The following is a 25,932-nucleotide window of genomic DNA, read 5'->3' on the forward strand; positions in this document are numbered from 1 at the left end:
GATCATGTGATGCATCTCATGAGGCTCATGACTCTGTTACTCCAGCAGACTTTCGTTGCCCAGATTTCATCATCTGTCCAGTAGTTGAAGCAACACACTGACAGACACTTACCTCATCTGGTAAAGTGCAGGGAATAATGATTTGCTGCTGCTGGTTTCATTGTTTGGTCAGGCGTTTTGCAGCAGCCAGCGTTAGTTCTCTGAAATCAAAGGCACGAGTTAACTATGACTCCCATGGTGCATTTTAGCATCAATATCCAATCACTGAGCTTAAAATCCTTAATCATTTTATTTTCACATAAAATAAACACTGAACTGCAGCTCTGACTCAGCTGCCTCTCAGCAGTAAGGACAGCTGAGGCTTATGGGTATTGTAGTCTTTAGAACTGACAGGAAAACAGTTGAAACAATCGCAAGCCTCGTGTGTCTGTTGTTAGAAAAGTGTTAAATAGATTCACACTTATCAGTGAAAATATGCTGATGCATTGTGGGAAATGTAGTATCCAGTGTTTTTGGAGCTTGAGCCAAAGCAGAGGTGAAAGGTCAGGCTCTGCTGCTCTGATTTTGATGGTTCTGTTCTGTCTCTTCCTCCCAGCTCGAAGAAGGAGCGACTTTAAATCAGTGGAATGAGCCTTTAATATCTTGCAGGTAAACAGTGAGTGTCTCTGTCACTCGGGCTTTCCCCATTCTCACTTCCTCCATCTACACCTCCCTCTCTTTGTCTCATTCACTTTATTCCTCATTCTGTCACTCTCACAACCCCCACCCCACCCCACACACACACACACCCCGATGGGCGGTGTACGTAGCTGCATGTGCGCCCCTCCTCTCCCATAATGTCTGGATAATAGCGGGTGTCAAGTGGATTTGAACTTGCAGCCAGTGCTGAGAGGTGGAAGAGGTCCGGACCGAGAGAGGAGCCGCTGCTGCTGCTGCTGCACCGCTCACACGCTGCTGTTCATCTGGGACCTCCGGGAATTTGGTTTGGAAAAGTTTTCAGTCACAAACCGGACACGAGCCAACTGGATTTTCGGACTTTTCTGTAGGAGTTAGAAGGTAAGAGAATGATTTTAAAAACAATTTGCCGCTGAAGTTTCTGCACAGAATTCGGTTTAAAACTCATGAGATTTATTAAAAGGGATTTTCAGAGGGAAACATTGAAGAGATGTTCCTGCAGCTGATGCTGTGCTCTGCGTGTCTCTCCTCCTGACTGCCACCGGAGGAGCAGATTTTTTGGGTGGGCAGGAATGTTCCCACACTGATAAAACTAAATGATAAGAGGCTCATTGATAAAAGTGACACTTAGGACCAATTAGGTCCGTTTACATCCACTGACAGCTGATCAGTTGATAAGCCTTATCACCGCAGCTGTGGCCACACATCTGGACTCGTTCTCAGCTTTTTGCTTCATCGTCATTAATGTCAGATTAAAGAAACAGAAATAAACTAAATCTGAATTTAAAGTCATGAAATGAGTTTCTACACAGTCAGTAGGTGAGTTCACTCGTCAGTCTGCCTGCTGCAAAACGTTTACCTAAAGGAAAGTACACGAGTATCATCAGCTGAATGTCTTCAGCTTTAACTGGGTCGTTTAGTAAAGTAATGAGTAACTAAAGTAACTGTAGTGAAGTAAAAAGTAGCTTACAATGTTTTCCTGTGTAATCTGGTGCAGTAGAAGTATAAAGTACCTCAAGACTGAACTTAAGTACAGTACTTGAGTAAATGTACTTAGTTACTTTCTACTGATACTAGGTAGCCTACTTAGAGCTAAAACTAATGTAGTCTAATAAAACAGTCCTGTAATAAATCCTGTTATATTCTGTTATTTAGCTTCACTGATAAATGGGGTGGACAAAATAATAGAAACAGCCACAGCAGGACTGTTGTATTACACTGCATTACTTTCAGCTATAGGTGTATAAACATACAGAGTAAGTGCATGTAATGTGATGTGGGGGAAGTACTCAGATGTAGAGCTGTAACATTAATCAGTTATTTAGTTGAACAGGAAATTAATCAGCAATATTTTGATAGTTGATTCATTGTTTCAGTGTATTTTTGGGGGATTTTGGAAGCTGTTTGGACCAAAGACATTTGCAGACATTAACGTCACCTCGAACTGTGAAGGACACTTATTGTCTGCTGCAGTAGTATGAAGTAGTAGATAATGGAAATACTTATGTAAAGTACCTCAAAATGTTCTTAAGTATAAAATCCTCTTTACTCTCCACTGCTGCATGAGTGACACCAAACAGCAGCTACTGTTTTTAATCATTTCATGAGGTGCATCACTGACTCCTGCATCCTTTCCTACAGATTGTGTTGAGATGATTCCTCACATCCTCACACACCTGCTCTGTCTGGTGTGTCTGTGCTCTGCTCGTCCTCAACCAGGTGAGTCCACTCCTCAGGAAACGATGTGAAGCCTGAAACTGAACTACGTCACCGGGCTTTTTTCTTCCTCTCCTCATGCCCTTCTGCTTACGTAGGCGTAATAGCACATGTGCCAGGTTACAGGATCCAAGACTGACAAAGTGGAAAGTGATTATTACTCCAGCAGTTGTACATCAGTTCTGAGGACAAGCTTTCCACTAATCACACTCATTCACATGGAGTGTGTTGCATCTTTTGTCGCAGCAGACTGTGCAGGCCAGAGTCTGATTGCTGCTTTCTTTTGCTGCCAATATTGAGAAATTGCAGCCAATCTTCCATGGTCTGAAAAATCAATCATTTTTATTTTTTTCATTCAAGCTGCTTCATGTCAGGATGTAAACACATATGAAAATATCCTGATTTTTGAAGCAAGTTTAGTTTTTTTCACACTCACACACACACTGTCTCATTGGCACAAACGTCAGAGCCACAACTGAGTCAAATGAAAACACAGGCATCATACAAAGACTGAGCAGCATCTACAATGTCTAATGAGGATAAACGTCTGTAAAAGATGCACATTATGACTTCAAACTTCTCATCATCATCAGACTTTTTCATTGAGTACCAAATGAATCTGGATGATTGTTGAATGTTTCACGCTCAGACATTCAGTAAACTTCCAGATTTTGTGTTATTGTTAATTAAAGGGTTTTTATTTATTCATTATTTTAAATCTTAACTGTTTTTTGTCTATGGGGAACAATTGATTTCTTTTTAGTATAATGCACTTTAGTTCAGCTAACAGGTTAATTATGTTTTTCTAGGCTGCAGTGTTGATGTTTATGAACGCGCTGCACGGCTTCCGTCTCTAGGTAGTGCCTTTGACGTCATCCATCCATCCATTTATTAGCTTTACCCATAGAGTCAATTTAGAGCCAACTTAGAGTCACCAATTAACCAGAAAAACCCCGACCGAACCCGGAACCTTCTTGCTGTGGGGTAACAGTACTAACTACTGCACCGCTATGCCAGCCTAACTGCACATATGACCTCCTTTCTAAAGAAAAATGCGATATGAAACAGCTAGCTAATTTAGCCTGTTTTTAGCTAAGCTAAAACCGCCATTTTGGTTCAGACCAAAACATCTGAGTGATTAAATTTTGCACAGAAAATATTGTTCTTGTGCATTAATTGAATTTGTAATAATATTTTCTCCTAGCACAACCACCAGGTTACATTTTAATCCGTCAAACACTTTAGTTTTTGATCAAATACTGATGACATTCCCGACGCTAATCAGCAAATGTTAGCATGCTAACACACAAGAATTAGCTTGTTAGCATGTTGGTATTAGCTTTCAAATTAGCTAGCGTCCGAGCTGCTAGCATGTCTGCAGACTCGTTTTACCAGTAGTTTCCTCATTTTTCCTAATTAACACTTTAGACCAACTTTATTTTCATCTGTGCCTCTTTCTTTAATCAAACCAACCTGCAGTTTTTAAAGATAAAATCATGTAATAAGACTAAATACAATTCCATCTTGTGTTTTCCTGATGTTAAAAAGTCCTGCTCTGTTAGCACAGTTCATTTCCACTTGGACCATCAACAGTTAAACAGCTTTTATGAGTCTGGTGATTAATTTAGGTAAATGGCTAAAATATCTGGGGTATTTTTCATTTAATATTTTTTGACAGAGCTTCTGTAACAACTACTGCTGTGACTCTATTTTTTGTGATGTAAACAGACACAGACAGTAGCTTTGTGTTACACCCATAGACTGTACGATACACCCTTATGACACACACACTTATGCAGGTTCCTGTTTTCCAGCACCATCACACTCAATGAGGATGGAGAAGAACTCCCCTGCAGTTGGTTCTCTGGCGGGCCGGGTGGTGCTGCCCTGTCACTTCTCCATAATGCCGCCTGCTCCTAGCAGCTTGACCCACGCCCCCTCACACACCACAAACACTCCCACACCTGCACCTTTCCTCCTCCCCAACGCTCCTCAAACCCCCAGTCCTGAGGAGCTGCTGAGGATCAAGTGGACGAAGCTGGAGGGAGAGGGGGAGAAGGTGGTGCTGGTGGCCCAGGGAGGTGTGGTCAAGGTGGGCCAGGAGTACAGGAACAGGGTGTCAGTGGCCAGCCACCCGCTGTCGATCGGGGACGCCTCTCTGATGATAGTGAAACTCAGGGCCAGTGACGCAGGGCTGTACCGCTGTGAGGTGATGCACGGGATGGAGGATACTCAAGACACCGTCAGCCTCAACGTCACCGGTGAGTTAAACACACACACATGCACATACTTTCTGCCAGTTCCTCACTTTTATAGGTCAAATTAGCAGTCAATATCAAGAGTCTACAAACTTGTTCAGTGACTGAATCCAGATGTGTGCAGCTGGCAGAGACTTCGCTGATGTTTTCAGAGGAGAAGGCGCTGTCCTGAGTATTGATTCACGCCTGTGCATGTATGCTGTTTTCTTTACAGCTGCACTAATATTTCTATATTAACAATGGGTCAGGTAACTGAGTGAAAGATGAGCCCACAGAGAAGATCTGAGTCAGGGCTCGGTGGTTTATGTTACTTTTCTTGAATAATAGATCCTTTCAGAAATGTTGCTGCTGCAGCCCTACCTAGTCTGGACATTCACCCACTTTTGTGGCCACTGGGGGGCAGCATAACAATCTCAAAACACAACACCAACATATCATCACCTCATAAATCATCTTATAATTAAAAAGCTTCAGCCTACAGGTCACATAAAAAAGGTTGTTTTACTATCATCCTCTTGGCCACTATGAGGAAATTTGTTCCTCCAGTATATTTCCCTTGTGCCATCATCCATCTCCTCTGTCATCCATAATGATTTAAAATTACATCAGATTACACAGGAGGTTTTCAAACTGTGAGGTACCTCCCTCGGGGGGCGTGGGAGAGTTGAGACGGAGACAAAGGTGCTGTGTGAGGTGAAAGGGACAGGTGCATGCAGATGCAAGACGCCCCTCATCACTGCAGAACTTGCCTGAGAATAATCACGATTTCATGTTTTCATCAGTGTCACAGTAATCCAGTGATAGATACATCCATGGGTTCATTGCAGACAGGAGCTGATCAGAGCTAATTCAGCAGATTTACATTTGCTTATTTACATCCCCAAAACTCAACATTATGGGAACTTTATCCCTAAATAGAGGAATTATTATTGGAGTTTTTCCATGTTGCATCAGTAGATTATTAAAATCTCAGGATTACACCAGACAAACTGAAGCACTCCAGCAACAGAGAATCCAGATCATTACATGACACTATAGAGAAATACAAACCAGTCAGCTATTTCAGCTGTCATCCTCCGACTATATGTAGCTGTTGTCTTGTGTCATTAGCTCCTTTATTTTTGGATGGATGGGGGGATTATTTCTCCAACTTACGAGGATATCCTGGCAGCGCTGCAGGAGGATGTGAATAGATGGCTGAGCTGTTAAATGGAGAGTTGTGTGTCTCTCATAGGGAGTGTCTTTGTCTGGAGCTGCTGAACAAAGATCCCTGTTCACTATTAATGTGGAATCTGTGTAAATGTCTGAGAGCGAGCGGTTGGCTCAGTTGACGGATAATCTTCCACAAAACACTGTGGGGTTTCCACTGGATGAACTCTGGCAGCAAGAGCCCAGAAATATTTGAGATTCACTGCAGCTCAGTGTATAAAGTAACTCTGACCTTCATGTACAAAATACTCACTGTACAGTCACTCACTGTGTGAAATTCCATTTTCAAATGTGCAGTATCTGTATTCATTTTCTGTCTCTATGTATAAAGTCCTGTGTATATTGCTCTTCTGTTAATATTTTTTATCACATTGTCATGTTTATACTGTTTTTTTATACTGATTTTTTATAACCTTATCTTGTTTTTATCTTGCCCTTACTTGTATTTATGTCATTCCCCATTGGTGGACTAATAAAGGTTTATCTTATCGTATCTTATCTTATCTTACTGTTACAGTGGAGGTCAGATCTGTCGCTGCCCTTCAGGGGTCTCCTCTGGTAAAAAGTGTTGTTTGTCATCTTCATCCAGGTGTTGTGTTCCACTACCGAGCGAGGACCAGCCGCTACACTCTGGACTTTCCTGGAGCTGTGGATGCGTGTCGTGCTGCTGGCGCCTCCATCGCTTCACCTGAACAACTGATGGCTGCTTTTGAGGACGGCTTGGACCAGTGTGACGCAGGCTGGCTCGCCGACCAGTCGGTCAGGTGTGTGTTCATGTGTTTGCCATGTTAACTGCAAAAATCTTCCTCCTAATGTGTCATAGTGATCTGCATTTTAGAGGCCCAGATGTTGACAGAAGTAAAGTTTGTGTGCTGCCTTCATTGTTTTTTTCAGATATCCAATCACCTTGCCTCGTTCCGGCTGTTTGGGTGATCTGATGAGCAGGCCAGGAGTGAGAACGTACGGCATCCGCGACCCCACAGAGAAATACGATGTGTACTGCTTCGTAGACAAACTACACGGTAAAGACAAAAGCATGAGCAGATATATTTAGCATAAGATTGACAGCAGGGGGAAACAGCCTGTTTATAAAGCAAAGACACAATCTCCACTGAAGGTCCACTAAGCTCATTGTTGCCCTGAAGCTTTCGGCCATGTTGCATGATCTTCAGCAACAGCAGAAATCTGCTCACAGAAGTTCTGTGACAACTGACCAAACTCTAGAGAGAGATTTGTTCTGTGAACTGCTCTTTGTAAGGTCAAAAATAAACTAAATGCAGGCAGCTTCCATTCATTCTAAACCTAACAAGCATAAATCACCAAAGTACTTCCACACCATAACCACGCTACTAAACCTGTGACTTCCTGTGTGTGTGCTCTGTGTGAAGGTGAGGTCTTCTACCCTCCATCTCTCAGCGATAAGCTCACTCTGCAGCAGGCGAGAGAGGAGTGCGAGAAGCACGATGCTGTGCTGGCGTCGCCCGGTCAGCTGTTCGCTGCCTGGAGGGCAGGGGCTGAACCGGTGCGACTACGGCTGGCTGGCCGACGGCAGCGTCCGCTACCCCATCACCGTCCCCAGGCCTCAGTGTGGAGGCGGTCTGCTGGGCGTTCGCACGCTTTACAAATACGAAAACCAAACCGGCTACCCAGACCCCACAGACAAGCACGGAGCTTTCTGCTTCAAAGGTAAGATTCTCCTCGACTGCCTGAAACCTCCTGGATGGAGCTTATAAAATCAGATGGAAGGAAGGTGATATACAGACATCAGTGGTGTTTTTGAACATGGAGCTAAATCTGTGATCAGTTGTATTAAGTTTTTCTCTTTATGTGAGAAAAACATTGTACTTTGCAGTCCTGGAAGAAATATTTCTTCATGTTCCAAGCAATGGTTAAAAAAGCCTTACAGAACGACTAAGGTAGGCATTTTCTGATCTGACATCAGCAAAACTGTTACCACACACTGCTGCAATAAAAACTGATTTCTGGTTTGACTGACTGACAGAAAAGCAAAACGACTTGGTTAAGGTCAGGGAACGATGGTGGTCAAGAGAAAAGAAACCAACGCTGACAGCAAACAAACAGCAGTCAGACGTTTAGTCAACAAAGTTTGACAAAGTTGGAGTCTTACCTCTTGCTCAAGGACAAGAGTCGATGTAAACGTGTCATGTATGACTCTGTCTTTGAATGTTCAACTTTTTCTGCGACGAGAACAAAGGAGGCTGAGCGGAAAAAAAAATTGTGTGAATACTGAAAATCTACCAGACTTTGCAAAGTGAAGGCCTCAGTGTGAACAAATCTCCTCAAATGAACCAGTTTTCACAAAGTGTTGTCCAACCACATCTAAAGACAAAAATGTCCACACTCTAAGTACAGCCTCCTCTGGGCTTTTGTGCCTCTTTGTAGTCTTGACACGATGATTTGTACAAATGGAGATAATGACTCACAGGTCTTCAAATCTCTCCTTGAAGACTTTCATAGTGTTGGACGCTCTTGTTCTCTTTCTTTCAACTGACCAGTCACGTCAGTGGTCATGATTGTTGGCGAGTTACAGCTTCAGAGAGTCGTGGGAAAGGGGGTTTCAGACGCTGTTAGATAATCAAACAAGTGGTTAAAATGTGATCCAGCAGTAACTGAACAAATTTCTGGTAACTAATATCTGATTAATGACTCTGGCACATTCTGGTTGTGTATCAGGAAAAAAATCAGCGAAAAACTGGAAAATGATAAGAGAGGTATCCACTGAAAGTTATTTTTGTAGCTAAAGAAAATTGTGCAACAGAAAACTTTGGAAAATCCCTCAGAGCCTAGATATGCACTTAAAGATAAAACCTTATTTCTTTTATTTAAGGATAATTCCTCAATACATGACTTATAGCGTGGTTTTCAGCCCCTTTGGCTTTTATCCCTTCAAAAATAAGGCAATGGCTACTCACCTCAACGGTTAATACATAGACTCTATTAACCAGTGGGATTTTTTTTGGCCCTCAGAATGAGTTTCAATAATTTTAGGAGGCCTGAGGGGGTAAAACTATCCAGTAAAAAAAAAGTCTGGAGGAGAAAATGTTTCGTGCTTTCCATCCTGCTAATCATCTGGAGACCCTTCAGATTTATGTGCAGCCTCTTTGGAGTGTCCTGCTAATATTTTTATAAGGAAATCGATCAAGGACAGTTGAACAATCTTCAGATTCAGTCATTTCCTCCTTTAATAAAAACAAACAAATAAAAGCAGAGTGTGATCAGTTGAGGCTAAAGGAAGATTTTAAATAACAACAGGAAGGGTAAATTTAGGTCGATCCTGCACCGTTTTACAAGCTCCAGACTGGTCCTCATCCAAAAGTCCAAATCACTGACACATACGACTCAAGAAAACTGTAGCTGACTACACAAACTCTGAGGTGTGTTGCAGCACAAACAGGCTACAATCTGCAGCTGTTTAAAAGCAGCTGAGCGTAAAGACGTGGTAACAGAGTGAGATGAGAGAGAACAACCCCAAACAAAAGAGGAATAAACTCCCACTGCCTCCTTTATGGTGGGGCACTTTTTTTTTTTTTTTTTTAATGAGGGGAAAACCCAACTCACTGCACTCTAACACAGATACTGCAGAAGCGGGACAGGTCCCTAACGTTTCACAGCTGGACCCTGCCCAAACACAGACAAACAGACAGGCGGACAGACAGAGGGAGGAGAAGGTGGAAAAGAGGGGGATTGCAGACCTTGCTCTCCCACAAGTAACATCATCATTAAAAGACACTCAACAACACAAACATCTGAAGGAGAGGTCAGCTCAGTCTGCAGTGTGAAGTAGGTATGCAGCAAACAAAGGAACCCATCATACACTTTGAGTATGATGCTTTACAGATGATATAATTGCAAACAGTCACACGTCTGGCAGCGTAAAGGTACTTTTCTGGACCTGAAGGCTGTGTAATGTGTCCTGCCAAGCGTTAAGTCGAGGTGGCAGAGCAGCAGGAGAGAGTTAACGTACAGTAAAGTGACAGTATGAGGACAGACCCCCAGCCCCAGCCAGATGAGTGCAGCTCGCCAAACACATGACATCATATCTGGGCAGGGTCGAACACGCAGCCCGGGTCTCCTTCAGAGTGCAAAAGACCAGACCAGAACACAGCTAATCCCAGGAGTCTGCAGGCCAATCAGCAGTAAACACCGTCAGCGTGTTCAGTGGCCTCAGATCCTTTACTCAAGTAGAAGTGTAACAAGGTGAACATACTGTATGTATGTACAGTTAGGTTGTTAGTTCAGTGGTTCCCAACCTAGGGGATGGGCCCCTCTAAAGGGCCACAGTATAAATCTGAGACTTTCTCTACTTTCTGTGAAATATTGGATAACTGTACCTGTTACTCTTAACAGTCATTTAAACATCCCACAAATTTAGAGTGGAAAGAAAGAACTCACAGACATCTTCAAGTTCAGTGGGATCCTTTTGTTTAACCAGAACACTGCTATACATCCCCACCAAACTCCATTGACAAAAACAGGAATTTTACTGAGCAAAACACAACAAAAGAGTTTCTGGAATACTTCTGCCTCGATCAGTTAGTTTGCTTGGGAAACAGGTTTAATCTTTAACAGTATTTTAGGGATAGAGTTTAGCTTATCAAATGATTTTTTAATGAAAAATCCTAATCTGAGGAGTATCTGTGGCAGTAAAAGGTGCAGTATTTCCATCAGAAATGTAGTGCAGTATAAACATAATAAGGAAAGTTTCAAGTGAAGTACCTAAAAAAAATGCACCTACTACTTGAGTAAATGTACTTAGTTACTTTCCACCTCTGGTTAGAGAGAGTGAGGGAGGAAGAGTGGAAAAAGGGAACCCCACCTATCCCACCCACCCCTCCCCTCCATCCATATGTAGGAGAGTCAATTACGTCCCGTTTATTAAAGCATTATGTCAGTGACGTTCAAAGCCTGCTGCTTACTCCCAAGACACTAACTATATGAACTCAGCACTTAGACCTACACAAAGAGCAGCATTGTGTGTGTGTTTGGGAGTCTTATTTCCTGTCTTTTCTCATATGGTATGTATTCAATCATAATGCGATATAAATCTTTGCTAGCATCACAGACTATTTTGAGGAGATCTTTGCCACAAAAGCCTCATGGTCTGTTCAGAGCTGTAAATATTGTGTGTTTAGAGTAGAAAGGAAAACATGGATTCAGGCTTTAGCAGGAGAAGCATGTTTCTTTCCCTATCATAAAGCCTTTCTGGTCACAGCCAGGCCTTTTTGCAGTCACTGTTATTTTTCTGACACCACTGGCTCAGCACTCTCAAGGCCTGAGACTGTTTTATTCTTGACAGGTGACTTCATGTTTCAAAAATCAAAGCTGCCACATTTCCTTTTATAGCCCGCTGTAAGCTGACGGCTGCGTGATTAGCATTTTCCAGATAGTGTACAGTTTTCTTTTTTTAATGAGTCATGTCAATACTGATTCATTCTGTAAACATGTTGGATATAACTGCTGTGGACCTGATGTGGTCCAGACTCAGAGTTCTGCATGTTTCACCCCATTCTTTACAAATTAGATATAATTTACAGTGCTGTGGAGCATTTCCCAAAGCATTCCTCATGTTTTTCTATTGATTTTCTACCCAGTGGTTATTATTATTAACGTGATACGTCAGTTTTCCAAAGTGTAGTTTTTGGCAGAAACCACTTTAAAACTTGTTGGTGCAGCGTTCACACCCACTCAGACGTCTGAAATGTGATATTCAGCCCTTTTACATCCATAGTCTGACGCTCACAGAGATCAGAAACTGTAACATTTCAGTCTCTCAGACTTTCATAAAAGTTGTTATGGGAAGAATTTTAAATTATCATGTGGACAAAAAACATGTTGAAGCAGAAAAAACATGAATCCAACCGAGAGAATTGTTTTAAAAGGATGATCCCAGTTTGTTATAATTTTTTACAGTTTTGATCATGATTTCAATCAAGTGTGAACCAAACCAAGAGTTAAACAGATGATCTAAACCATTTTATTTGATAATAAAGTCAACTCAACCAAAATATTGGTAACAGTCCATTACTGAACAGCTGCTGTGTATCAGTGCAGCCATGTTTCTCTGCTGATGACAGGCAGTGCAGTCATGGATCCGTCCTGTCAGGAGCTCAAACTCAGAACCCTTCTCACAACCCGACCCGTACCCATAACATCAACTAAGCACACAGACATTCACTTTAAAACTCATTCAGACTGCATGATGGCAACGTAACAGATTTAGTGGTAATCATCTGTCCACATATCCAAAGTGACTATCTAAATATTTGCTAATAATTTAATTCAAATATTTTTTGACTTATTGCAGACAGTTACATGACTCACAGTTCTCTCTTTTTAAGTCTTGGAACATGAAACTCTCCCGGTTGAGTCGTTACTACAAAGGATTTAAAGAAACTGAAATGGGAATACTCTTCTCTCTTTCCCTCTCTTGCAGCCAAACTACCGGAGCCGACGACCATGAGTCCAGCGATGACTCCAGCCGCCTACAAACCTGACGACTCTACGTCTGAACCCCACACTCCAACAGCAGAGCCACTCTTAGTCCCTGAAAGAGCTGAAATTCAAAGAGCACCAGAGCCTGTTGCACATTCAACAGAGAGACCACACACAGCCTCACCCGACCAACACGGACTCCCCCACACCTCCCCTCACACCACAGCCGCCGTGACCCCCACTCCCATCCTAGACGACGACGATATCCAACAGTTTCACGTAAACAGGGTCGAGGCGGTGCCAGCTAGAGGAGACGTCGTGGACCCCATGCAGCTCCCCCCGTTACCCACCACCCGCTCACAGACCGCACACCTTGACATCTTCCACGGCGGAGAGGAGGGAGGCCAAGCGGGGGCAGGCCGAGACGAGAGCAGCGGCAGCGGGGAGGGAGGCAGCAGCGATGACAGCTCCAGTGGGACTGAGGTGGGAGCAGCGGTGACCCCAACACAGGTGTGGGCGGAAACCATATCGAAACCAAGCTGGCTTCCAGAGATGACCACAGGGCCGGAGCTGGGCGTAGAAACCACATTGAAACCATTGCACCTTCCAGAGATCACTCTACAGCACGTCGACTCAGAGATCCTCACCCCAGAGCCAGGCCTCCCAGTCGGCAGTGGAGACGCCGGGCAACAGCAGCAACAACAACCTGCAGTGGTTTTTAAAGAGGATGTCACCCCCGCAGCTGCGCTGACAGTTGACCTCGACCCGTTGCTGGCCTTTCCTGCAGGTGGTGAAGAGACGTCGGCCAAACCACCTTTCCATCTCATCATCGTTAACATCCACGACAAGAATCAGTCAGGTGAGTCAAACGTTTGGTTTTGTCCAAGTTTCCTTTATGTTGCCCCACACAGCAGAATAATTGGGCAGATTTTAGGTCCAATTCGCCCCCTCCAGACGATCACCTCCACTAAACTACAGCTAATATTCATATCTCTACCAGTGTGTGCTGTAATGTGTCTCCCCCTGCACCTTTTGCAAGCCTTCTGTGCTTTGGGACCAGAGAGTTTCACGTGAAATATGAAACTTTTTGGTCTTTCAGCGAGAACATTTATCTTTCAGAGTGACCTCATGCTTGTTTCTCTGAGCCGTCAGGGACTTTACAGTAATCTGCTCCAGTTGATTTAGTATTGTTTGTTGCCTTCATAGGAAACAGTTACCTTTGTATTTGTGTGCTGACAGACTCTCACACACAAACACACACACACAGTTTTCAGAGCCAGATGTGGAAAGTTATGAAGTCAGTCATCTCCACTCGGCCAGTCCTGTCGCTAAACATATTGTAAACACATCGGAGCATGTCTGGTGGGAGAGCAGCAGAGCTTCATGAATAGTCAAATATATCAGAGCAAATGACTCTTAAGCTTCACCTTTCTCACACACTCAAAGATCCTCTGGTGGTCTGATGAGGTGATTAGCCTCTGTTCTCTTTGGCAGCCGTGTCTAAAGAGCTGTGTGTTCAGCCTCCAGGTTTAAATAGCTGCACAAAGAGCCGATAACAAACCTCTAATTGTTGAGCTTAATTGTCTTTTCTCCAGGGAGCTGTCTGAATTTCTGTAATTAACATCTTATCCAACAATCTCTACACTCTCCGTCTTTTCCTGTCATGTATTTGTTGTATCACCACCATGGATGGATATCTGCCAGACACATTCCCAGGGGCCACAAAGCCGGAGCCTCTGGTTGAAGTTATTAACATTTCTGTCTGAAAAGTCGAAGGGCTCAGTCAGAAACAGGGATGTCCTGATCATTTTAGGGCAGCAGCTGAATTTCAATTAATATACTGAGTATTTTCATGTTTGTTACAACTTCCCACAGTCCACAGTAATCTATTCCACCAGCTTGTTTTATTCCAAAAATCTAAAATGTTCTGTTCATTTTCATTTCATATATGTCAAAGAAAAAGGTCAGATCTGTCCAATCAGCGAGTTACATGTCGGTCTGTATGATGTCAACACAAACCAGATTTTTTCTCTTGGTACAGACCAACTGAAATTAAATGACTTCATGATGATCAATAACTTCTTCAGTAGCAATAACATTCGTAGACGTGAGGAGGCCCCATGTCTGGGTTTCCCTCCTCCATTCACACACTTCTACACACACTCACTCCAGTGCTCATGTGTTTGCTGCCCCCAGCCAAGCGGTGCCATCTTCCAGGAGCTGTGTTTATTATTGAAATGTTGGAGGCGTATTCTGTTGCAGAGGTAATATATCACCACATAAAGCATGTGCTGGTTCACGTGAGGCCCAGCAGCTCACTGTTTCCACCACTCGAGGAAATTAGGCAAATTGAAGCATCGAGTGTTTTGATGAAAAGTCTTCCTGTTTCATACCAGATCGAGTTCCGACTCACACAGAGGCTTTTTAGACTCTGGCCGACATGTTGCGGCTAACACGGGTCAACTAGTTAAACTGGTTCAGTTCAAAGAGCAGCTCCCGGTCCGGTCACAGCGTGCGTCTCTGTTCGTCCTCACACAAAATAACACAAGAAACTCAGGTCGACTCAGGTCCCACAATATAGCTTCCATGTGTACCATAAAGTCTTAATGAAAAGACACAAGCGTGTATTGTTTGAGAGCAGCCCCCTGGCACCGACTGACCTTAATCATAAGCAACACAGACCTGACTGTTCATCCAGATCTGCTCTTTGGCTCATTTTAATCAACATCAGAAACGAGCTGCTGGAGCACAACAGCTGACTTATCAAACTGAGAAACTTGACTTTTCTGTTTCTTATTGTCTCGTGTTTGTCTCTAGTTGACCAGATCCTGGATATCCTGAACCAGCCTGTGAGCGGCGTCGATGGCCCCCAGTCCCTGTTCCCCCAGATCACTGACCTTTCACAGATAACCAGCGAGGCCATTCAGAGCAGCGGAGACATCGACTCTCTCGATCCTGCGCCCATCAACCTGCCTCCAACTGTCAGCTTTGTCAATGGAAAACATGAGGTACTGTCCAAGGGATAGTTCTGGTTCTATTTTAGCAGCTTTGTCCATCATTTCTGTCAGTTATGATAATGTTGTACTCTCATACCTTTAGTGAACATCTAGAAGATGATTTAGAGGATTTATGTTCATTCCTGCCGACAGCCCCTGAACACAAAAGACAGCCAACTGAAATCATCTTCTTGAATCTTGGTGTGCATGTCTTATCTGATTGAATCCGTAAATCTGTGACTGTACTGGTCACATTAGCTAACATCCCTGGCAGAGACAGTAAGTCAAACAGCTTCTGAGGAAGAGATAGTTTTGGGCGATGGGAGATTCTGTTTTACCAATCACTTTGCATGAAAACAGTAAGATTTTTATCCATGCATGTGAGACATTTCATCCTTGGTTGGTTTTCCTTGATGAAAATAACACTGACAGGAATGATGGACAAACCTACAGGGAAGACCCAAGTAATGAAGTGATCCTTTTAAAAACATGCTGCTCATTCTCCTTTATTTACTCTACCTGCTTTTCTGATCCGACCAGGTGACATTTGAACCAGAGCGACCAGAGGAAGCTAGAGGGGATCAGTTTGAGACAGCTACTCCTGTTCGGGTAGAAGACATTGTCGTAGAGAAGGAGGAGGAGACGGAGGAAAGCGCGACTCCTTTTGACTACAGTGTCATTGAAATCCACACAGAGGAGACGCCTACAGAGGAGACGAGCGATGCCGTCACTCACACTCCAGATACGTACCCAGATGAAGTTACAGACACGGTTCCTTATGTCTTTACTGACTTTGACAGAGTCACAACTCAAGAACCAGATGATCAGACCATCACCACACCCCCATATACACCCCATGTCTCATCACCAGCCCCTACCACACCATCGGGCCCAGTCCTCCCCGGAGTCTCTCAGCCTGTCAGTGCTGCGGTCTCCGTCTACGAGGACATGGAGGGTTCTGCAAGCGTAAGCACTGACGTTGTTATGCAGGAGGGCTCTGCAGACGACGTGTCGCCCACCCCGGCCTCAGACATCCAGTTAGGTGTGATGACAGATGAGACTGAAATTGGGGGGACAGAGCCTCCTACTTTTGTCCCAGACACAGAGTCACGAGAGACCACCACCCAGACCCAGACTGAGGACTTTGAGGGTTCTGCCTCTGGAGAAGACGAAGCGTCAGGGCAAGAGCCACCAGAGACGCCCGGTCTTACCAGCACAGTACAACCCATTCACTCTACCCTTCACACCCAGCCGCCTCAACCTGCAGCAGGTACCGAGGTCACAGAAGTCCCTGTAGTTTTACCAGCTGTGGAAACAGCCGCAGAAACAGGCTCAGGTGCAGAGCAGCCATCTGGAGAGGGGGAGGCTTCTGGGGAAGCGGGTGATGTGGTTGACCTTTCTGGAGAGGTTGCTGTTACAGTTTTACCATCTGTAGCAGCTGTTGGAGAGCACACCACCCTCACCACACACATCGACCTCAGAGCCCAGCACACCCACACCCTCCACACATCCCTTCCTCGCTGCCACAGATGATAAGAAACATCCCGCTGTTACCACCAGACCTGCACCCACAACCCCTGACGACCACACCCCCACGCTCCACCGAAGTCCTACAGAGAGCAGACTGAGAGGCCCACCACAAGTTCCACCAAGTATGTAAGCCAGTCAGTGCTCTCCACCACATCGCCCTTGTACACTTTTGATCAAAGCACCCACTCGGTCCCCCAGTGGGCTCTGTCTCCCGACCCGGCTGCCACTCCTCTCCCAGACGACGAATTTGTGGACTATGACAAAGAGATCGCCCCTTCTCTGGTGAAGGTACCAGATGAGACCGTGGCCACAGAGCAGCCAGAGACCGGCACTGACTCAGCTTATTCTGTGGAGGCCAGCACTGTGAATATTAGAGGTACATGAACTCCACTGTTGGTGATTTCTTCTGTTACACTTTACACGTTTACTTTTTGGTCCCACATTACAGCACAGCTAATGATGCAGTTACCAGATTTTAACGGGTTTTCATCTGAATCGTTTGTGTAGATCTCCTGCCGTGCTCAGTCAGTGAGTGTCAGAACGGAGGCTCCTGCTACAAGAAGGGAGCACAAAACATCTGCGTGTGTGCACCTGGATACACTGGACAGCACTGTGAAACGGGTACACACACACACACACACACTCTTTTTTAACAAACCACGCTGACCCCGTACTGACAGACAGATGATGTGGAATAACACAGGCTTGTGTTGTGTGTCTGCAGATGTTGATGAGTGCCAGTCTAACCCGTGTCTGAACGGAGCCACCTGTCTGGACGGAGTCAACTCCTTCACCTGTCTCTGCCTGCCGAGCTACGCAGGAGAGCTCTGTGAACAAGGTCAGCTGCTTCTCAGGAATCACACTGAACAAGACTATGGTGCTACTGCAGACTTTGCAGGTCAAACCACAGCAAGATATTGTAGTGAAATCAGTTCATTTCAATTGTATATCCATGCTAAAGGTTAAGTAATGAGCTAAGCTAAGTTTGAGACCCCTGGTGCCTCTGAATGCAGCATGCAGCGCTTCTCTGAGCGTATACTCTGAATTTTGACTTCAGACAGATAACTACTCATCTAATTTTTATTTTTCTGCACTCAAACTGTATTTCAAAAGTGGAATACATGATGCAGATGTTACAGTGACGTCCAGCAGGTTGGGAAACTCAAACATTCTGACGCTCAGGATCAGACAATCTGTAAACAGACCAACAATTTGTCCAGATTATCTAAACCAGTGCATTTGGAGGCAGAACTGAATGTTCTGGATTTGGGATTTCAGGATTTGAGTTTAGTTTTTTAGCCTTGTGTTTCGTCTTTTAACATCTCAGGACCTACAGAGATATGTGTTTTCACTTAAAGCTGTTATCCCTTAGTTCCATTATTAAATCATATTGTACCATGCGGTAGGTCTGAGCTGAAGCAGACAAATTGAGTAATAATTTTCCTGTTTACTTCTGTTTGTTCTTCAAAAGGTTGATTAACCCGGAGGTTTCAACAGACAGTTTGTCTGTTGACACGTCAGATTTCTTTGTAGTGATGTTATCATTGATCACTGAATTACAGCCAAAACTACAAAAATAAGACCAAAGTTCCGATAATCTGGAATCATCGTTACAACAGATCTGGACACATGTAGTAGGTCAGTGTGCACACTGACACACATGCACACAGGTGGATACAGCATGTAGTTCAGTCATGACTTTGGTCGTGAGCTGGCCTCCAGCTCTGGGCGTCGGCTCCTCAGTAGATTAGTTCCAGCCTCTCGTCCAATATTTCAGTCATTACTCAGCACCTAATCGTGGTTCAGGCAAACAAGCGGACTCCAGGGATTAATATTTTCCATGAAATTTACCAGCTCTCAGTGCTGAGAGTTTAATGTGTCTCTCCTATTATTCTTTGAGTGAGAGTAAGACGTTATTACGTTTGAAAAAATGAAATGATAAGGCCACATTCTTCTTTTTATGGTGCAGTTCAGTTGTTATTGTGAGTGGTAACACTGAACTCATGGCTGCTTTAGCACAGAATGCATTGTGCATCAGTTCAGCTGCTTTTACTAACAGATTTAATGGGCAGGGTATCATTTCTCAAGTAGTAAAAATGAATTGTTAAAGTTTTGTTGGAATTTTTCTCAGTGAATTTGAACTTGGCTCACTGCCTAAAATCAATCTTAGACTTCTGATCAGATTATTAAGAGCCCATGCTGGTGTTTTATACACTGTATATGGGTGATTTAATTTACTAACAGTGACACATACTTTAAATGCTGATTGTAGTTTTTTATATTCTTAATCTCCAAAGTAATCAGTAACTATAGCTATGAAATAAAAAAACAACATTTCCCTCTGAAATGCTGCAGAAGTAGCATGAAATTAAAATACTCAAGTAAAAGTACATAAGAGGTAAATGCACTTAGTTACTTTTTACCACTGATAATTAAAGGTATTAACAGTTTAAATATTAATATTCTGTCCTGTTTGCAAAACATCTTTCTTTGTCTCAGCCAGCATGAAAATAGATTAGACGCTCAGCAAAACATGGAAAAGATGATTTTATTTATTGAATTCTTTTCACTCCTCTTTTTATGTTCATTTGAAGGCTGGGTGAATAAGAACTGGAAATTCCCGTGTGTAGGGTGTATCCATGTGAAGGACGTATGCAGCATTTACAACATATGTATTGTTTAAAGCACCGTGCAGTTTCTCCTAGCCACATACGTAAGTAGATAGAGGGGACACAGCTGTCTTCTCGTAGTTTTCTGCCAGTGGAAAGAAGCAGAAAAAAAACGATAATTGCTCTATTATTTTGCCAGAAAGCTTCTGCAGCTGTGTGGCATTGAATCAGTCCTGTTAAATGCTGCCTCGGACTCAGTCAGGCTCTCCTTCATCTTCTGGATGAGGCAGTGTTTAGGCTGGCCTCATTCAGAAGAGTGCACTGCTATTTTCAAACTGCCAGAAGGAGAGTCATGGATTACAGCTCTGCGTTTATTAGCGGGCACGGAGACCTCACCTGACCCTCCAGGTGGCTGTGCGGTGGAGTTATAAAGACGAGGAGGGCTGACGACGGCTAATACCCCGAAGCCTCGACAGCAACTTTCCATCACGGCTTTATTGGCACGCACATTATTGTGAAGCCACTGATACAAAACATCCATTGTTTACTGAGCCTGACAAAGCAGAGAGCTGATTATATGGCTTACAGTCATTGTATATGAAACTAAATGTGTGTGTTGTACATTAGCTGTGTGTGTTACTGTTTGTGTGCCTCTGACCTGCAGACAACTGGAGAGTTGTGAGGGTTAATGAAGTCCAACTGTGTGTTACTGAGCTCATTCAGTGAGGAGCCATTATTCCCCAGCTGGACCTCAGCTCTCTCTCTCTCTCTCTCTGGCCTGAACAAAAGAGTTTGATGAGAAATAAACAAATCAATGTTGTTGTGTAGCTGCAGTAGGTTCATTGTTACAACAGCATGGGTCCAAATCAACATTATGTATAATGTATAATCAGCACAAGACTCTTGTTCCAAACCGGACTGGCTCTTTGTGACACCAGAGAACATAAATCAAAACATCAGGTTCAGTAAAGTGTAGTCTCCAGAAACTCACTTCCTCATGTGGCTCTGATGATGCAGGATGACATCACCAAAACTGTCCAATCAGTGAGCGTCCAGCGTGAACACCTTCAGATGTTGCCGAGGTGGTTGTTTGATCTTTGAGTGGTTGCTAAGGTGTTTCCAGGTGGTTGCTATGTGGTTGCCGTGGTTCTCCATGCAGAGGCTTTATTCTGTGGTTTTAAAACAGTTGCTAGGGCAAACATCATGTCCTGTTTTACAGACTATAAACTATAAACAGTAAACTCTTGTTCTATAAACAGCTCTGTAGTAGGCCACTTAGTCAACTTTATGATCGATAATAAGATAATAAATAATCAGCTATCCACTGCTGTCAGTAGATTTTACTGCAGGCAGATGTTTATATCTGATTTAAGCTGTTTGACACATATGGATATAATACCATATGTTTGCATGCTTTTTGTTTTCTCTTGCCTTCATACACTATGTAATTATACACAACTATCCAAACAGTCTAGACGTGGTGTACTCAGTGTTTTCCAGATGTATGCACTCAGTGATTTTTTATGGTATTGTCCGATGCAGTTCTTTAACTGTTCCTCTGTCCTCCTCCCTGCAGACACTGAGGTGTGTGGATTTGGTTGGCAGAAGTTTCAGTCTCACTGCTATAAGTACTTCACACACCGTCGGACCTGGGATGCTGCAGAGAGGGAGTGTCGGCTGCACGGCGCCCACCTGACCAGCATCCTGTCACAGGAGGAGCAGCTGTTCGTCAATCGTAAGTCTGCGATGTGGAATCAGCACGGTGCATTTTCAGCTACAACTCCTGATGTGATGATTTCTGCTTCTCAGTCATTAGTGGTGGACGACACTGGGCAGTCTTAAAGGAAAATATCAGTTTTAAGCCACAGTAGCAGCTTAGCTCTACGGATGGTTCAGACTGAAATATCTCCACAACTACTGGACGGATTGCCATGAAATCTGGTGCAGGTATTCATGGTCCCCAGAGGATAAATCCATGTGACCTTGATGATCCTGTAACTGTTCTGTAGCACCACCACAAGGTCACATGTTTGCTTAAGTAAATATCTGAACAGCTGCTGGATGGAGTGTCATGACATTAGCATGTTAGCATTGTCAGTCATTAGCACTCTGTCAACCAAGGCTGTTAAAAACTGATTTTGTCTTTCAAAGATTTACCTAATTTTACTGGTAAGTAAACATGCATGTAGAGCTAAACCCTCAGTGCTCTCAGAGAGAGGCCAGTCATCTGTGCTGTAATCCACTGATGAGTGTTAGGAAGATGAAGTAACTAATAAAACGTAGTTTAAACAGAGAGGATCCAGAGAGTTTCCATAGAGAAACCAGATCTGACGGTGTTTGAGCAGCATGTAGACGGCCTCTCAGCTGCTGACTGAGAAGACGTGGACTCGTGCCATCCCCGAGAGCAGCTCGGCCTGAACATTTCCTCTGCTTCCTGCTCTCTCATCTGTTCACACTCCTGATGATTCTCCTCTGCTCCCGCTGCCACACACATGTTCAAACCACAAACTTGTAAAACAGACAAATCAACACACACACACACACACACACAAACAGTCCATCTCTCCTCATTCTCTCCAGAAACATTTGAATGGTAATAACCCTGCTCATGTACGTCTCTTCATCCATCAACCAGCTGCGTTTTCGTCGTTAAAGTCTGACCCCCGCTCCCCTCTGTATGACTCACATTAATACAGACTCAGAGTTAGATTCTGCTGTGTTTTGCCTCTGCAGGTCTGGGCAGTGATTATCAGTGGATCGGCCTGAACGACAAAATGTTTGAGAGGGACTTCAGATGGACGGACAGCAGACCAATGGTAAGACCAGCACACAGTTTCATCTTTAAAATGAGAGGGAAGTCTAAAGCGTTAAAGTTTTTGCATTAGTTAGCTAATGAGTAATGATGTGTTATTAACAGCAACAGCCGTGCTTTATAAGCTTTAACATTTTATTTAGGAACTCTAACCAGCAACCACAGCATGAGACGTATTTTTAGTTATAGGAAGATGTTTGTTTCATTTTCTCCAGCAAACAGAAAAGAAACTGACCTCCTCTGCTGTTTAAAGCAGAAAACATCATCACATCACCTCCTTGGTGTCGGTGGTCAGTGTCAGTGTTTTTAGTCATGATGACACACTCTCACACACACTGAATCTGCTGGGAACGCTCAGCTGTTGCAGCATGTGAGCTGAATTACGCAGTGAAAGTGGGGCCTGATGAGAGCAGAGGGCCTGAAACCTGAGACTGGGGGGGGCGACTCTGTTGTTGTAATGTGTTATCATTCAGTATATAGAGGCACACCCTTACTGGGCCAAGAGTTGAAGTTTGTACACTCAGCAGAGTGCGTGTTTTATACAGAGCAACAACATACATGTAGTCTGTGTGTTCATTATCTTGTGGTGTTGTTTTTAGACAAACTTCTCGTACATTTACAGTAAAGCTCAGAGAGCCTTGGTTTGTTTCAGCCTGTGGTGTTTGTCGTCTCGGCAGCGCCACTCTCTGGTCTCTCTGTGAATTACAGCCACATGTGTTTAATCATCATCTCATGGGGATAGGCGGTGATTTCATCTCTGAGCCGCACTGACAGCAGCAGGGTAAACGTGGAGCTCAGCTTAAATTTCTCAGTTTGATGAAGTGGCAGCCCAGTTGTGATATAGTCCTTGTAAGGATTGGGTAATAATTTACTGTTTATTGCAGTGTTTACTGAGTGTTGCACAATAAAGTTTAAACAGTGAAAAATTGTGTTCTGACAGCAATATGACCACTGGAGGCCGAACCAGCCGGACAGCTTCTTCCAGTCAGGAGAGGACTGTGTGGTGATGATCTGGCACGAGGACGGACAGTGGAACGACGTGCCCTGCAACTATCACCTGACCTTCACCTGCAAGAAGGGAACAGGTACGCACAGGTTTCCTGTCTCAGTCCGTGTCCTGAGACCTGGTCCACTCACCACTTCAATATTTTTTAGATGTTTACATGTTGTGTTTCCCACCATCCAGTGTCCTGTGGGCAGCCGCCTGTGGTGAAGGATGCTCGGGTGTTTGGGGCCATGAAGCCTCGATACGAGATCAACTCCCTGCTCCGCTACCACTGTAAACAGGGCTTCATCCAGAGACACGCCCCCACAATTCGCTGCCGGGCCAACGGCCAATGGGACGCACCCAAAGTCACCTGCACGAGCCGTGAGTATTAACGTCAGAGCGTCCAGGTTGTAGGACGATCAGCACTTGTTAAAGTTGTGACTTGTTGTTGAAACGTTTCCCGTCTTTTCTCTCAGCCGCAACTTACCACAAGTCATTTACTCTGCGGCGCCACAACAACCAGAACAACGAGCAGCAGAACAGACTCTACAACTATCACATTCATCATCACACCAAGAGTCATCAGAAACACACTCAAACCCAAGAGCAGCAGCAGACTTACAGCACCCTGCAGAACCTCTGGATCCCTCTGCAGAATCGAGTCCAGCAGTTTTTCAGGGAGAAGAGGGAGGTGCCGGTCCACACACACAATAACGAGGATCAGATGAGACACTGATTGGGTTTGTGGTTTTTAATAAATCAGCTTCACAGCGGCAGCCAATCACAGCAGGCGGGCTGTGTCAGTGCAGAGGCATCGATAGACAGACAAATGTACTGAACTGTCTATCAATGTCTCTGAGGAGGAGGAGGAGGAGGGAGACGTTTCACCAGTACATTGTCCACAAACACTCCAGGATCTGAACCGTAACACTAGTGAGAGTTTAGTCAGTTAGCTCAGATTATATCAGATCTCTCTGCAGCGTCACAGTGCAAACAGGAGGTCTGGTGCATTAATGGCCTCACTGTGTGGTCAGTTTAACAGTCAACCACACGGGTGGTCTGTGAAACTGAGTGAGTCATCACACTTAGATTCTGTGTTGAGTTTGTCTGAACACAGTTTAACCCAGAGCCTTCTGTGGGATCTTACTGTGAGGGTGCCCTGTGGAGTTGAACCATCAGTTATGTTTCCATTCACTGTCTATTCCTTTATCAGAAAGCATCAGTAAAGCACATTTTATAAAGCTAGAGCTAATCTACTAGCATGGCTATTAGAGAGATATGAACATCTGCTTACGCGTCTTTGTATCAGCTCCTGTTCTCCAGCGAGCAACCATCATCTTTCTCACCTTTGTTGGTGTCTTGCTGCATTTTTACCACGTTAACTCCAGCAGGACTCTGCATCACATCACACACAACATGTCGCTCCGTAGCACCACCGGTGATCGACAACTCCACACGGCACCTTTAATTTTTTTAATACACGGCACATACAGAACCAGCAGTGTAGTGTCTCACTACCAGAACACAATACTCACTGAAATCTGTGGTTTATTTTTCTATGAGTTAGTCCAGTAGTTTTGATGATAAAGAGCATGAATTCATCAGTTTAAATTATTATCGCAGAACAGTTTCAGTTTGTCCACACTCCGTTCATGCTGCTTATTATGACCCTTTTTTTACTGGTTGATTTCCCTTGTAGATTTTTTGTACAAAATGTTTTAGCATAGAAAAGGTTTTTAAAGGAGAGGGGAGATTTAAAGGGCGGCACACAGAGCTAAAGAGCAGGTGGTAGATTATTATGAATGTGTGGTGTGTGTGGCTATTAATCATAGGATATATAATATAGATACTATATGAAGCCATATGAATTTAACTTATTGTATACTTTAAAACTATGAATGGACTGTGATATTAAATAAAGGTCATTGGAACTGAAGTGATTCTGTTAATGATGACTTCCTTGCTGTTTACAGAGTCTGTTCGTGTTGTTTCAGAGAACATCTGATCATTTTCAGTCGGCGATGCTGCCGTCGCAGATGTTCGCTGCATTTGTTTTAGCGACGTTAGTCGAGCTGTTGATGCTTTTAACTGTGCTGTGACTCAAAATCAACCCAACAGATCCACCACCAAAATGCTCCTGGTTATTACTGAACATTTTCCACATGGTTGAGTTGAGTTTGGGGGTGTTCTCAGCTAGATGTAGTTATGTTGCTGTTTTGCTACAGATCTGGAAACTGTGTTTTTAACCCAACAAATAAGGGAATGTGAAAAATACACAAGATTTTTTTATGTGATCCTTATGCATTTTAACTTCTTTTTCCATGTTCTTCATACATTTTTCTTTTTATATACTGTTTGTCAATGTATATGCATTTTTAAAGTCTTTTCTACTCCATGTGGTTGATGGGGTTTACTGTGTCTGTGGCACAAGAGCTTATTTTTGTGTAATCATTGTTTTTTCTTTCTTCATTCAAGTTACTGTAAAAATGTGCATCATCCTGGTTTCAGTGTCATTGTCAGCTGTTTGTGCAATAATATGAACTCTTATAACACAACCTGTCCTGCCTGTGCACTTTTATTTAAATGCTGAGTCTGAGTCAGAATAAACTACAGTGTGTGTGTTGATGGTGATGAAGGAACAGGTCACAGAGCAGGTTTTAAAACTCAACCATCTCCCAGTGATGCT

At 43.7% G+C, this 25,932-nt stretch overlaps 1 protein-coding gene and 1 long non-coding RNA gene across 2 annotated transcripts; one reads left to right on the forward strand and one right to left on the reverse strand.

Moving 5' to 3' along the window:
• Positions 1-42: 42 nt before the first annotated feature.
• On the forward strand, positions 43-25,801 carry LOC108895784 (versican core protein-like). The gene is given in 18 exon segments (XM_051072800.1): positions 43-1,056; positions 2,317-2,394; positions 4,206-4,652; positions 6,448-6,622; positions 6,753-6,880; positions 7,247-7,365; positions 7,367-7,544; positions 12,313-13,170; positions 15,129-15,319; positions 15,848-16,835; positions 16,887-17,213; positions 17,345-17,458; positions 17,562-17,675; positions 21,023-21,181; positions 22,180-22,262; positions 23,199-23,343; positions 23,445-23,627; positions 23,723-25,801. Coding segments are annotated over 17 exon segments (4,536 nt in total). The 5' UTR covers positions 43-1,056; positions 2,317-2,327; the 3' UTR covers positions 23,983-25,801.
• Positions 19,367-21,011, reverse strand: LOC108895794 (uncharacterized). The gene is made up of 2 exons (XR_007813831.1): positions 19,843-21,011; positions 19,367-19,591 (listed from the first exon to the last, which is right to left on the reverse strand). It is a non-coding gene; the product is annotated as an uncharacterized LOC108895794 (long non-coding RNA).
• Positions 25,802-25,932: the final 131 nt, after the last annotated feature.

This window comes from Lates calcarifer, linkage group LG9, assembly GCF_001640805.2.
Source record: "Lates calcarifer isolate ASB-BC8 linkage group LG9, TLL_Latcal_v3, whole genome shotgun sequence".
Classification (NCBI taxonomy): Eukaryota; Metazoa; Chordata; class Actinopteri; family Centropomidae; genus Lates; species Lates calcarifer.